At 38.6% G+C, this 15,723-nt stretch overlaps 1 protein-coding gene across 3 annotated transcripts in view; it reads left to right on the top strand.

The window, feature by feature from the left end:
* Positions 1-15,723, top strand: part of ttc12 (tetratricopeptide repeat domain 12) — a 39,174-nt gene that overhangs the window by 9,470 nt on the left and 13,981 nt on the right. For 2 of the 3 annotated variants that reach the window (XM_072593367.1, XM_072593366.1), the window contains 9 exons: positions 1,641-1,712; positions 3,391-3,451; positions 4,528-4,716; positions 8,069-8,138; positions 8,936-9,024; positions 9,816-9,981; positions 12,433-12,525; positions 14,853-14,916; positions 15,128-15,262. In XM_072593367.1, coding sequence (XP_072449468.1) covers positions 1,641-1,712; positions 3,391-3,451; positions 4,528-4,716; positions 8,069-8,138; positions 8,936-9,024; positions 9,816-9,981; positions 12,433-12,525; positions 14,853-14,916; positions 15,128-15,262 — 939 coding nt within the window. The remainder of the gene's footprint in view (positions 1-1,640; positions 1,713-3,390; positions 3,452-4,527; positions 4,717-8,068; positions 8,139-8,935; positions 9,025-9,815; positions 9,982-12,432; positions 12,526-14,852; positions 14,917-15,127; positions 15,263-15,723) is intronic. The other variant, XM_072593368.1, reaches the window with a different exon arrangement.

The raw sequence follows: 15,723 nt of genomic DNA, 5'->3' as shown, positions 1-15,723 counted from the left end.
CTATTACTTTACATTTGCTTTTGACTAATGCACCTCACCTAAACACCCCTGAATACTGTGGGTAATTTAGCATGGCCAATTCACCTAATATTCACATCTTTGAATTGTGGGATGAAACAGGAGCACTTGGAGGAAACCCACGCAGACATGGGAAGAATGTGCAAATTCCATACAAATTGAGGCTGGATCGTATCTGGGCCACTATTGCTGTGAGACAACAGTGCTAGCCACCGGGTCGCCCTAATGTTTTGCTTGAATGTTTTGCTGTTTAAAGGCACTATACAAAGGCACATTTTTGTTGGGTCTGTGAAATGACACATGCTTTGTATTGGTCAATATTAATCAAAGATTTTCAGGCTGAATAAACAACTTACAGTGAAAGAGGAGTATATGATGCAAAAAAATGTGGACAAATACCAATTATACAATGAAAATAAAAGCTATACATATATTGTGATAAAAGTTCATAATAAGTTAATTATAACAGAGGCCTTTGGATCCAGCGGGTGAGTTCTTAAATGTCAAATTCTGACTTCTTCTATAATTTCATACTGCCTTTGGTACCATTGGATTTGAATATTTGAATTGAAAAGTGATTAATCTGATCCCCCCAACTTAACAAAATGAATTTCCAGAATTCCAGAATTTCCAGAATACTGCTCTTAACTGCCTCCCTTCTTCAGGAGTAACATTCTTACATTTCACCAAAACATGATTTTGGTAGAATACTTGTTCTAAAGTGCATTCGCTCATACGTAACTAACTTTTACAGTCAGGTTTCACACTGAGTGTCACAAAACTACAGTGAGACAAATAACTTATAATCCGTGGTTTAGGCAGAAATAATTTAGGGAGACTTAGATCAGATCATGAGGCGAAGTCCACGTTCTTCTTTCAGAATTTGCCACAGGATCTTTAATGCCCAGTTGTAGCATTTGATCAGGTAAAGGGTCCTCAGTTCAATGTTTCAGCCAGAAGATGGCACTAATGACCTTGCAGCACTCTGTCAGCACTGCAGTGAAGTCAGAGAGTTGCATAGCACGAAAACAGAACCTTCGATCCAACCAGTCCATGTTGACTGTAATCTCAAACTGAACTAGTCCCACCCGTGTGCTTTTGGCATTTCTTATTCATGTACTTATGTAAGTATCTTTTAAACGTTGTAACGTATCCGCATTCACCATTTCTTCTGGAAGTTAATTCTGCACGTGAACCGTCTTGTGTAAAAAAGTTGCAACAATGTCTTTCTCCCTTCACCTTTAAAATATGCCCTCTGGTCTTGAGGTCTCCCACCTTAGGGGAAAGACATCTTCCATTCACCTTATCTGTACTTATAAACCTCTATAAGGTCACCTCTCAACTTCAGAACCACTTTCTTACCTTTCTTAACTGTCATCCATCTAACTGGCTGATCCTGCTGTGTAGTACTTCTATAAATCTACTAGCCAACTAACTCTATATCACTTGTCTGCTCTCAGTGTCATTAAAATCTAAAATGAAGCAGTGTCAGTGTCAGAATGAATTCTGTACAAGTCCTAAGGAAACCTTACACCTGCAGTGTTGTGCAGTCAAACTGATGTTGATAGCTTTTAGTACACTTTGAATCATTTAATATGCTTCTCTTTATTTTGTGACTGCAGTGCAATGAAAATTGTATAAAGGCATACGTTCATATGGGAAAGGCTAACCTTAGCTTAAAGAAATATGAGGAGGTGAGATTGTTTCAGTCATTTACATTTATAGTTATAACTTTTGCTTGCCATATCCAGTAATGCAGTCAGCCTGAGATTAAATATCTAATTGCTTCAAATTGCTGAAGTTGTTTTGAGCATTTTAATTCTGGCCAGCAAAATGGTCTTCAATGTTTGCCAAAATTAAGTTATAAACAAAGGAGCCTATGCTGTGAATAAGCTTTCCTTTTCCATTTGGAGGTTCCAGTCAATAAATGAAGGCAAGGCAAAATTCAAATAGATCAAAGCCAGGTAACCTCATAACTCTGCTTGGATATAATTTTCATTTTAGGAAATTTCCTAACTGCATACTTTTTTAGTGTTTCATATTATTGGTAATTTCACCATCAAGTATGGTTATAATATATTTTCAAAATATTACTATTTTTATGGGGAAATCATTGAAAATATAAAAAAAGGAATTTTGTTTGTTTATCTGATTTACTAATTACTGAACAGAACTGCAGTTCTTGAAATGCTGTGAAAAGTTTCAGATTCTAATAAAACGGTCTTCATTCGTGCTATCATATGTATCTGTATCTATTTTTATAATAAGTGGCCTCACCAGTCAGAGAAAGAAAGAAAGTTGGTTGTGACCCATAGACTGAAGAGCAATTGAGCCCTTACTCATCCAGTGTTCACATAGTCCCTCATGACTTTAAGGGACATAGTTTACCTTGGCAGTGGGATATTGCAGTATGTACTTCCTACTTCCTATAGTGTCTCTATTCTTGTAAAACAGTTCCTTACATTCATGAGTAATGTCAATCAAGGTAGGCTAACATTTATATTTTAAAAAGCAAGTATTTTAATGGGTAAAGCAGCATTTTCCCTGTACTTCACTCAATCTAATCAACTGTATTCACTGCTCAACAATGTAGTCTCCTCTACATTTGGGAATTGAAGGGTAGACTGAGTGACCACTTTGCAGAACACCTATGTTCTGTCCGCAGAAATGACTCTGTGCTTCCAGTTGCCTGCCACTTCAACATGTCTCTGTATTCTTTGGCCAACATCTCTGTCTCCGACTTGCTGAGGCGCTGCAGCACTGGAAGAACAGCATCCCATTTTCTGCTTGGGACTCTGCAGCCTCTGGACTTAATATTGAGTTTAAAACTTTTAGGCCTTGAGGCACCTTCTCCCATGTCCTTACCCTAACCTCCACACAGCAGGCTTTATCATCTGCTACCACATACGACCCATTGTCAGCTAGTAATAGACCCCATTAGCAGCTACTCATTCCCCTAGACTGACCTTTACCCAGTCTTTTCTCTGTCCAACTGTATTTTGCTGTCTTTGGGCTCTATCATCACCTACCTTTTTATACCCCACCCTCCATCCCATGTGCTGTTACCTCCTGCCTACCATCAGTTCTGAAGAAGCATCACTGGATCTGAAATGTTAACTGTGATTTCTGTCCACAGTTGCTGCCAGATATGCTGAGCTTTTCCAGTAGTTTCTATTTTTATATTTGTTTTTAATGAGTGAATTTTTATTTTTGGTTCAGTGTGCATAATGTTGTAATTGTTGCCTTTTTACTGATTTTTTTTAGTAGAATTAATTTCAGTAAGATGATCTCAGCCCATTTTTCTGTGTCTTCAGAAGCTCAGTGTTACTGAAGTGAGAAATACTGCATTTAAATGAGTTTGTTCCTCACCAGGCTCAACAATGCTATCAGAAAATTTTAGAAATTGATCCAAACCAAGAGAAGCTGGTTAAAGGTACAAGACATCTATCCTGACTTTTAAGAAGTGCTAAGCATTTTTATAGTGTAAAATATAAAGAACAACATGAATGTTTATTTGCCTTGACTGTTGCATGTTTTAGAAATATTGGTTAGAGAGCTTGTTTAATGGCTTTATGGGCACAAAGGCGAGCAATGAGAAAAATCAGCAGTGTTTCTACACTGGATCATTAGTCATCTTTCCTGCTATGTAAATTCTTAATTCATGAACCTAGGCCTCAACTAGCAGTGGTGCTTTTTGTGTCCGGGTGGGAACTCAATTTCACTGATCCCAAAACAAGCACACTTTACAATAAGCATCACTGTATCTGAAAAACCACAACTGTCTAAGTCCTTGTTCTCTGACACAGGGAGCATTGAATCCATTTCCTGCCATTTGAAAGAGAACCGAAATTCAACCTGTGAAATTTCTGTTCTTTCTGTGTCATCATTCAAAGATGTTGTGAAACTTGAAAAGGTTCAGAAAAGATTTACAAGGATGTTGCCAGGGTTGGAGGATTTGAGCTACAGGGAAAGGCTGAATAGACTGGGGCTATTTTCCCTGGAGCGTCGGAGGCTGAGGGGTGACCTCATAGAGGTTTACCAAATTATGAGGGGCATGGATAGGATAAATAGACAAAGTCTTTTCCCTGGGGAGTCCAGAAATAGAGGGCATAGATTTAGGGTGAGAGGGGAAAGATATAAAAGAGACCTAAGGGGCAACCTTTTCACACAGAGGGTGGTACGTGTATGGAATGAGCTGCCAGAGGATGTGGTGGAGGCTGGTACAATTAAAACATTTAAGTGGCATTTGGATGGGTATATGAATAGGAAGAGTTTGGAGGCATATGGGCCGGGTGCTGGCAGGTGGGACTAGATTGGATTGGGATATCTGGTCGGCGTGGACAGGTTGGACTGAAGGGTCTGTTTCCATGCTGTACATCTCTATGACTCGACGACATGAACCACTGATGAACATAGCCTTAGTATTTAAATTCAGAATGTGCTATGATCTGTAAAGTGTTGTATTTGACTTAACGTACTGTGACAGAAAATTTGTCTTTTAAAATTTAGAATATATGAATTTATTGGAGCTGGCTCAAAAAAAGGAACAGCAGGAGAAAGAAGTTGTGGAAGAGTTTGAACGGGGTAATGTGAATACGACAACGGCTCATGAAGTGCTGAAGAAACTATCCAGCCCCAATAAAATTCCTTACTTCTACCTTGGCGGTGTGAGGTTCCTGACCGAGCTGATGAAGGAGGGTAAGTTGAAGACAAGGTGGTGCCCTTAACTGTGATGTAACTACTTGGACGCACTAATCAATTGATTGATTGATTGATTTATTGTCACATACTGAAGTACAGTATCCCACTGTGATACTGTTAATTTTGGAAAATATGATTTCCAAAGCTGTATGAATGGCGAAATTAGTACTACATGAAGAGGTAATGCTGGGTATATAACCTGATTTGCTGAATAGCTATGGATAATAAAGTTATGAGCCTGTGACCTATCATGAATACTAGAAGGTTTTAAGGTCTGTGAATTGAGTGGAAGACATGAAAGAAATGATAGCAAAATGAAGCAGAATCCTTACCAGCACATGCTGGCCCCCAAAAAGAAGGACAGTGTAAATGATCTGGAACTGTTGAACATCGAAGTGAGCCTGGGAGGTTGCAAAGTGCCCAATTGGAAAATGAGGGGCTGCTTCTTATGTTTTAGTTGAACTTCATCGCGTCATTATACGGGCCAAAGACAGAGAGTTCATAGCTGTAGTGTGACAAAATTATAGTAAAATGGCAAGCGACTCGAAAAGCTCAGAGTCATGCTTCCAGACTGATTGGTGGTGTTCAACAAAACAATACAGTCAATAATGTGTGAAGCTGGAAAAAACACAGCAGGTCAAGCAACATCAGAGCACCGGAGAGTCGATATTTCACTTGGAACCTTTCATCAGGATGAAAGTTTCCAACCTGAAGTTTCCCCTGCTCTTCTGATGCTGTATGACCTGTTGTGCTTTTCCCAGCTCCACACTTTATTGACTCTGACATTTCCAGCAGCTGCAGTCCTCACTATCCATAGTCAATAAAACAATAGCCCAATCTGGTTATCCTAGTTTAGAAGATATGGTGCCATGAGGAAAGAATATAGTACATAATTGATGCAGTTCATTTAACCCTCTCCATTTGTTAGTTTGTGTACACTTTCCTACATGAGTCTTTGTGTTCAGGATCTTCTTTTCTCTTCAGTAGCATGTGATTCTGAGACCAGGTAGACTGCAGTCTATCACTGGTGCTGCTGAGATGAACATATGAATTACGTTTGGGGGAAAGCCATGTGGCCCCTTTGAACCTGCTCCACTATTTAACAAGATCATAGCTGATCTAATTGTGACTTCAACTTCACTCTCCCACCAGCCCCGATCTCCTTTGATTCCTTGTTAATCACAAATTTATTTGCATTTGCCTTAAAACTATTAAGTAATCCTGCCTTCACAGTTTCCTCAGGAAGAGTTCCAAAGACTCACAACTTTCTGAGAGGAAGAAAAACTTCTCATTTCAATCTTAAATGAGTGATCCCTATTTTTAAACTGTGTCCCCTAGTGCTGGATTCTCCACAAAGGGAAATATCCTTACAGTTTCTATCCTATGTTGTCCCCTCACGATCTTATAAATTTCAATGACCTCTTATCATCTTTCTAAAAAAAAGCCAGGTCGATACAAATTTTCTTCATAAGATAACCATCCCTATCTCAGTTATCATTAAAGTAAACCTGTCTGAACTGTATCTGACATATTTATATCTTTCTCAAATAAAGAGACCAAAACACAGCGTTCCAAATGTGGCATCACCAATGCCTTGTTCACCTCTAACAAAACACCTCTACTTTTACATTCCATTCCTTTTACAATAAAGGACAACATTCCATTTTCCTTCTAATCACAAGTTATTATTGTAGTAATCTTTTGTAATTTAAGTATCAGCTGACTCAACAAAAACTGTGGCTTTGATGTGAGTATGTTTCTCATCTGTATGACTAAACTCCATCGTATGCAACACACTACCTGAAAACTCAGTGGAAGCAATTTGCATCATAACTTTCAAAAGCACATGTACTTCTGAAGAGGACTGATTTGCCTTGTCATGGGGTGAAAGTTGTATGTTGGATTAAATGGAACAGAATTGGTACCTGCATGATGTGATGAATGACCTTTCTGCTGTAAGGGTCTGTGATTTTAACATGTGATAGGGATTCGATCTGAGAAGATTCTTCTGACTCTGAGTGGGCAGGTTTAAGTAAAAGTTAATCCCAAAACTGGAACACATGATCTTGAGACTCATGTTGGCAGGATTATGCATTTGTGCCAACCAATGTTTTTTCTAATCACTGCAGAAAAATCATCCCAATGTTCAACCCTCAATCTTTTACATTGCTGACTACCCAAATGGGCACAGTTTGAGGACAGGGCGGTTGCTGGAGAGTATCAATCAAAAGAAAACATAATAAGGATGGGAGAAAATAGAGGTTTTTCAACTGAACAAAATACAAAGCTTAATTATGCAAATGTTGATCTTAAAAATTCTTGCCCAATCCCTCTGCTTTAACCTTCTTGGGCCAGTTTCATAGATGTTGGTTATCCTGTGGAACTTTACATTACTTAGCAGGAAGTTACCTCATTAGACTGGGGACACTTTAAGTGAGGACACTTTATACAGATTTTTACCGATTATTAAAAGAACTTACTTACCAGAAACAAAGTTTTCAATTGTTATTTTGTGATAATAGATTGTGTTTCTGACTTCTGACTTTCACCACATCTAACATCATCTCCTCTCCTCCACATCATTCTGTTTTGATGTGTCATGTAAAATGGCATTTAGATTCATTGAGTCATACAGCATGGAAACAGACCCTTCAGTTCAACCAGTCCATGCCAATCACAATCCCAAACTAAACGAGTCCCATCTACCTGCACTTGGCCCATTTCCCTCCAAACATTTCTTATTAATGTATTTATCTAATTGTCTTTTAAGCACTATAACCACCACTTGCTCTGGAAGTTCATTCCACACACAAACCGCTCTCTGTGTAAAAAGTATTGCCCCTCATGTCTTTTTAAAATATTTCTCCTCTCACCTTAAAAATATGCCCCCTAGCTTTGATATAAAGACACCTGTCATACACCCTATCTATATCCCTCATGGTTTTATGAACCTCTATAAGGTAACCCCTTAACCTTCTACACTGCAGTGAAAAAGGTCCCATCCTGTCCTTATCGCTCAAGCCCTCCATTTCTGGCAACATCCTGGTACAGTAAATCTCTTCCAAATCCTATCCTTCCTATAACAGAGTGACCAGAACTGCATGTAGTATACCAGAAAATGCCTCACCAACATCCTGCATAACTTCAACATAGTATGTTATATATTATCTCTTCGTTTCTGTTCCTGTTAAACATGGAATAAGAACTTTTTGTTTATATAAATGGTTTTCAATTCTATTTATGATTTTCCCTGTTCTTGGAATCTGATACATTTCAATGTGTAATAAAGGACAAGGATATTTGTTTGTTCTTAAACTTTGTCATGAATATGTCCTTTGTCTGCTTTTAGGCACTGAACAGACTTTATTCAGAACAAATAATGGATTCAGTATTATCAGTGACAACGAGATTCTAAGAAGGTATGGTATTATGGTTATTGTCAATACCAGAAACAGATACTGAGACCAATCAAAATTAAGAACAGCATAGAGGCATTTTGAAATGAATTTTGCTTCTACTAACCTTTATAACTTGCATTAGATCAGATATTGCAGTGCCTGAAAGACCAGCTATTTGGGGTGAGCAGAAATAAATAGTAGTGGTATGATAACAACATACGTTTTGAGATTCACCAGTGAAAGGACTGTTTATTTGACAGCAAGTAAAATTTTGGCAAGCACTGTGATGCGCCTTTGAGAAGGTAGCTCTGATACACTATCCCACTGAAAGTAACCTGATGCATCAGCTTTCCTGTTGCCAGCATAGACTCACGCCTTTATTGTAGCACACGTACATTTTAAATTCAAGAGCTGACACTGTGCTGTGTGTTACCAGACATTTATGTCATCATTTCTGATTTTCCTGCTCCTCAGATGCTGCCTGACCTGCTATGCTTTTCCAGCACCACTCTAATCCTGAGACATTTATAGTAGCTTATCACTTTACCAATCTAGGCTTTACATTGTAAATGCACATCGAGAAACTGCAGAAGTATATGAAATTAATGAACTAATGGTAATTAATCACATGGTAATTAATGAATAGAATTAATGCAAATTTCAGACATTTATTTATATGTAACCTTTTTCCAAGCAAATTGAATCAATTGAAATCTGCTTTACTAATCATTGTTTTTCTAAGTTTTGACCATGCCAGGATTTTTATTCGTAGAATTTTTGAAAAGGCCAGACCTATGTAATTTTCTGTATTTTAACAGGAGTCTTACCAGCTCAGTGAAAGAACCTTGTGAAGTGGAGCTGTGTGTTGCTGTCCTTGTGCTGTGGCAGGCTGTCTGTCATGGGAATGGTAATTAGTTGTTTGGATACTTATATAGTTATTGAATTACTTTTTGCAACAGATTTATTTTAATCTGTTCAGTCACTGCATCTCGGAGAAGAGAAGGATTGAAGAAAAAGTAAAACTGTTGATTACAGACAGCAAGATTATGGTCTTAATGTTCAAAGACCTTAAGCTGCAGAGTTAATAACAAAAAATGGCTCAGAACCTCAGCGTATAAAATACCAACTGGTATAGTTGAAGTAACTCCATAAGGATTTGAAAATAAATCAGAAGAAAGTAAATTTAAAACTGAGAATTCTTTAGATTGATACTTAAGACCATAAGACATAGGAGCGGAAGTAAGGCCATTCGGCCCATCGAGTCCACTCCGCCATTCAATCATGGCTGATGGGCATTTCAACTCCACTTACCCACATTCTCCCCGTAGCAATCTAAAGGCATTCTTGGGACAATCTAAAGGCATTCAGCAAATATAATGTGCTGCCAAACCCTCAGAGTTAGGGAACTGAAAGGGTGGGTTTCAGTGGCTGAATGGTCTTCCTACCCTTTGTATGTTCTTATATTTTGTAACAAGCTGCAATTGCATTAGCCATTTCTGCAGGAGCAGGATGGAATTACAAGTTCACTCTTCCAGTGAACAAGACATGCGAATAATCCTGGGACAGACACCTTTTACAGAAAGAGGCCACAATGTGAAACAAATGGTGTTTGTTTAACAAATTTCATTCTAAGGTCATAATATGGCTTGGAAACTTTGTTTGCACCTTTAATCCATAGTTTTTTTCTTTGGTTTACAGAGGAGAATCAACGTTTACTTATCACTTCTGGTACAAGTGAACAGTTACTGGATCTGTTGTCCTGTAAAGAGAGTGAAATCTACACTGAGTGCATAACTTTGCTATCCAGCTATTTATTGTCAGAGTATGGAAAAGGTTTACTGCTGTGCAATCTGAATTTAACAAGGTAACCCTGTCTCTCAGCCATGTAAATAGGTCAATAGAGATTTCTTTTTTGTGGTGATGTGGAAGGACGAGTAGACTTACAGTATGTGAACACATTTTTAGGTGGTAGTTAATAAGAAGATATTGCAACAATAAAGGTTATAGATATGTAAAGTAACAACTGACACATACCTGTACCATATAGGGAAATGAAAGGTAGGCAGATTGATATTTTCAGTTGACCTGGTAATCTCACTTTCCCAGTGCAGTTGGTTTACTACTAAGCTACTATCTTAAATCTAAACCTCATCACTTTCAAAGATTTGTACTGGAGTTTAATCAGTGGAGATCTTCCCGTGACCGCTGAAATGATTGTGAAAAATTCATTTGATCCAGCATGTCTTGCAACAAATGACAAAAGTGCAGGTCATGTTTCCATGTATACAGGATACCATTGCTCATTGGTTTGTCACTAAAGACAATATCCTGTGATAGGATGTCAGCCTTGGAATGAAATTAAGTAATCAGTCTGTCAGTATAGTTTCTTGGGCCTCAATCCATTTGATGCAGAACCCATTTTCCCGGTAGTTAATTTTGCACTGGTGGTCTGGTAGAATAGAAAGATCCTTCTCTAAGAACTAGGGGGTCGCTGTTTAAAAATAAAGGATTGTCCATTTAAAAAAGAGATAAGGAGCCATTTTTTCTCTCAGGTTCGTGAATCTTTGGACCGCTTCCTCAGAAGACAATGGAAGTGGAGAGTTCTCAGATATTTATAAGACAGTAGTGGATAGATTCTTGATAAACAAGGGGAGTGAAAGAAACCCAGCAGGTCCTGAAGCATCTGTGGAGAAAAAGCAGAGTTAATGTTTCAAGAGGGAGCACGGTGGCTCAGTGGTTAGCACTGCTGCCTCACAGCACCAGGGTCCCAGGTTTGATTCCAGCCTCAGGTGACTGTCTATGTGGAGTTTCCACGTTCTCCCTGTGTCTGCGTGGGTTTCCTCCGGGTGCTCCGGTTTCCTCCCACAGTCCAAAGATGTGCAGGTCAGGTGAATTGGCCATGCTAAATTGCCTATAGTGTTAGCTGCATAAAAGGGAAATGGGTCTGGGTGGGTTACTCTTCGGAGGGTCAGTATGGACTTGTTGGGCCGAAGAGCCTGTTTCCACGCTGTAGGGAATCTTATCTAAAGTTGAGTGACCCTTAAGATTATTGGGGGGGGGGTGGGGGGTAGGCCGGAATGTGAAATAATCAGATCAGCCATAAATTTATTCAGTGGCGGAGAAGCTTGATGGGCTGATTGGCCTCTGCATTGTCTTACTTCATACAGTTGCAGAAGAACCTCTTTGCTCCTATACTCAATCCCTCTTGTTATGAAGGCCAGCATGCTATTAGCTTTCTTTACTACCTGCTGTACCTGCATGCTTGCCTTCATTGACTGGTGTACAAGAAAACCCAGATCTCTTTGTACTGCCCCTTTACCTAACTTGACTCCATTTAGGTAGTAATCTGCCTTCCTGTTCTTGCCACCAAAGTGGATAACCATACAGTTATCCACATTAAACTGCATCTGCCATGCATCTGTCCACTCACCTAACCTGTCCAGGTCACCCTGTAATCTCCTAACATCCTCCTCACACTTCACCCTGCCACCCAGCTTTGTATCATCAGCAAATTTGCTAATGTTACTAATAATACCATCTTCTATATCATTAATATATATTGTAAAAAGCTGCGGTCCCAGCACTGATCCCTGGGATACCCCACTGTCACCACCTGCCATTCCGAAAGGGAGCCATTTATCACTACTCTTTGTTTCCTATCAGGCAACCAATTTTCAATCCAAGTCAGTACTTTGCCCCCAATACCATGCTGCCTAATTTTGCTCACTAACCTCCTTTGTGGGACTTTATCAAAGGCTTTCTGAAAGTCCAGGTACACTACATCCACCAGATCTCCGTTGTCCATCTTCAGAGTTACATCCTCAAAAAATTCAAGAAGATTAGTTAAGCATGATTTCCCCTTCATAAATCCATGCTGACTCTGACTTATCCTGTAACTGCTATCCAGATGTGCCGTAATTTCATCAGGGCAAACAGCCTTTCTGCATCTATTTTGTCAAATCATGTAATATTAAGCTGCAGTTAGGGGGAAAATAATTGAAGTTTTGTTATAAACACAGAGAATGCTGGAGAAATTCAGCAGGTCTGGCAACGACTGTGGAGAAAGAAACAATTAATTCTTCAAGTTCAGTATGACTCATCTTCAGAACAGTTCTGAAGTTAGCTACACTCTGATTTATAGCAATTTTATGTGTCCTTATGGTGGCGTTTGTTTCATATTTAGGTGTGAATGCTTTTCAAAGGTTATCCATTATCTTTAAACTGCTTATGGATATTCTGGGATTATGATGAGGAACTGTATAAATGTGCGTTCTTTCTTTCCTGGCTGGCTGATGTCCATTGTCTTTTTCTGTAGGTTGATGCAGATCCTTTTGGGATTTTTGAATTGCACTGATACAATTGCGAGCACTGCCATGGGAATCCTCGCCAACCTAGTGCCAGAGAATAAGTAATTTCGTCATATTTATCTTCTTCAAAAGTTGACATTTTTCTTAATTGCTTTATCATATACTTAGTCTTTGTGTGTAAAATGTTGTATTGTTGAGTCATTTTGATCAGTCAGATCACAGAAGTATACTTTATTATTCTCCAGTGTTCTTCAAACACCATCAAGATTTCTACTTGTAATTTGATCACCATGAAGTTTCTGTATTTATATAGAGCTGCTTGATGTTTTCAGTGTAGAAACAGACCATTTGATCCAACACATCTGTTTCAGTGTTCACACTCCAAACTAGCTTCTTCCTTTCTACTTCATCTAACCTTATCAGTATGGCTCTTTACTCCCTTCTCCCTCTTGGACTTATCTAGCTTCCCCTTGAATGCTTTTTGCCTCAAGCACTCCTTATGATAGCTGGTACTATATTCAAGTCACTGGGTAAAGAAGTTTCTTGTGAATTCTTTATTAGACTTATTACTTATGCTCCTAGTTTTGATCTACCCGCAAGTGAAAACACCTACTCTCCATCTACAGCTTTCCCATCAAACGCTTTCATAATCAAAACTCTACTACCCCTCAGCCGTCTCTTTTCTAAAGAAATAATCCAGTTACACTTCTCAAACTGAGATTTTTCCCTTATTTTTCTTGGGACAAGGCCACCATTCGCAGGGCCAGTGTTTGTTGCATATCCCCAATTGTCCTTGAGCCGAATAGTTTTCTACATGCATTAGTCATATTAATGATTTAGATGACTGAACTAAGTGTCATATCTCCAAGCTTGCAGGTGACAAAATTGGGTGGGAGGGTGAACTATGAGGAGGATGCCGAAGTGCTTCCATTTGATTTGGACAAATTGAGTGAGTGAGCAAATTGATGGAGTATAGTGTGGATAAATGTGAGATTCTCCACTTTGGTTATAAAAGCAAGATTTAGAAAGGGGCACGTGTCCTTATACACTCACCACAAAGTAGGTATGCAGGTGTAGCAGACAGTGAATAAAGCAAATGTTGTGTTGGCCTTCAGAAAGCGGAGGGGCAGGGATATCATGATGAGACCACAGCTGGGGTACTGTGTGTAGTTTCGGTTTCCTTATCTAAGAAAGGATTTTTCAACAATGAAAGGAATGCAATAAGGGTTTACCCAGACTGATTCCTGGGTTGGAAGGACTGATGTATGAAGAGAGACTAGATTAGTTAGGACTGTATTCACTGGCGTTTAGAAGAATGTGGAGGGATCTCATTAAAATCTATAAAATGCTAACAGGACTATACAGAGTAAATTCAGGAAAAATGTTCCTGATGTTTTTGTTCACAGTTTAAGGATACAGGGTAGGCCATTTGGGATGAGTAGATATTTCTATGAGTAGAGAATGCTGAACCTGTGAAGTTCTCTGCCACAGAAATGCCAAATCATTTATCATTTTTAAGAAGGAGTGAATATAGTTCTTAGCCCTAACTGGATCAAAGAGTACCAGGAGAAAGTGGGAACAGGGTTGTATTGAGTGGTAGAGCAGGGTTGAATCCTCTACTCCTATGTTTATGCTTCTATGTCCTTTTAGATTACATTTGCAGGGGGCTGAATTGCTCGTCCTGTCATCATCTTTGTAGAGCTTTTATGTACCTTCTCCAATACTTTTTCTAGAACAGATACCAGATGGTGCACAGTAAATATGGTCTCAACAAGTGTCTCGATCCCAGACTCACCATAACCAAAGCCATAGAAAATTCGCTTAATAAAATGGGACTATACTTCAGTCTTGCCGTGTGCATGCTGTCAGGTGCAGCTAGCTGTTTCATCTTAGGTAGAGCAAAAAGAAAGACTATAAACCAATAGTTCTGTTATTCTAAGTCTCTTTTAGTTATTCTATGGACACCTCGAGAAGCTCGGCTTTTGTACGCCTTGCATCATGTTGATGGAGAGCAGAACGGGAACAGCATTGATGGGTAGCTCACTGTACCTTCCAAGGGCAGACAGTTTGAAAACAAATACTGAGACCTGTGAAACTTCTTCAAGTCAAGGAGTTTGGGGGAGGTGGGACTCAGTTTGATTAAGCATGCTCAATCATATCTCAGCAGTAGACAATTAAAAATATCAAGCATTTAAAAATGGACGCATGCTTCTTTAAAAATGGTTGTTAGTCACCATTCTTCAACTCTCTGTGCATTGACTGATAAATTGTGATTATTAAAATCATTTAGCCAAGCTTTGACTCCCATATTAAAAGACAATCCTGGAGTGTATAAAATAGTTTTGTTTTCAGATATGATGAGCATTTTCTTCCTGTTTTATTGCAATTTTTATTATGGCAATTTCATCTTTGATTTCTTTTCCATTAGGTTTAAAAAATATTGTCGAAATGATTTTGCAGTTAATGTGTTACCATCATTTGAAATTCTCTTGGTAAGAAATGAATGCTGAACCTTTTCACTTCTCCACCAGACACCTAACAGTCAGTGTGTATTTGAGAGTGTAATTTGACATTACATTTACAATACCTCAGAGATTATTTATACTCAAGTTATATTTTTCACTTGCCTAATTTTGGCTTCAAATATTCATGTTACTGTTTCTAATGCACATTTTATTTTTGCTTGTTTGATATTTGTTGCAGAAAAACTTGAATTTGGTGAATAAGCAGGTGTTTCCACAATGCATATCCATCATTGGGAGCTTTGCAACTGACAAGGCAATTTCTGGACAAATAGCAGGGAGAGAAGAATACTGGGAGTCTTGCCTAGCTGCTGTTGTAAGTTTTCTTACAACACAGACAGACTTGAGTTTCCACATTGGCGCTACTGTTTTTATCTCGAGTTGGATATTTCCTGTGCCCATTTAGGATATTAAATGTGCCACTGAAACCTATTTACTGAGTATTGCTTCAATGACAAACAGCTTTACTCATTATCAGGCATTGACGTTCTTAATAACTTTTCTTAATTTTTCATTTGAAAACAGTCAGAAAGGTAACATATTTTGTATTGTTTTTAAGTGGCTATCAATATTATACTTGTTGAAATAATATGTATTGTATGACAGGAGTCTGCATAATTTACAAAGATTAGTTGGTGAGCGTCAGCCTTGACTCAGGGACAAACTCTTGACTATAGGTCAGATGGTTTGATTATGTGGTACCTATTTTATTTGGGTGAAAAACAGGACCCAATATGGATGCTCATTCTCTAACAGTTCAGGACTGTACACCATATT

Source organism: Chiloscyllium punctatum, chromosome 23, assembly GCF_047496795.1.
Source record: "Chiloscyllium punctatum isolate Juve2018m chromosome 23, sChiPun1.3, whole genome shotgun sequence".
NCBI lineage: Eukaryota > Metazoa > Chordata > Chondrichthyes > Orectolobiformes > Hemiscylliidae > Chiloscyllium > Chiloscyllium punctatum.
This window is presented reverse-complemented; position numbering and strand designations above follow the sequence as displayed.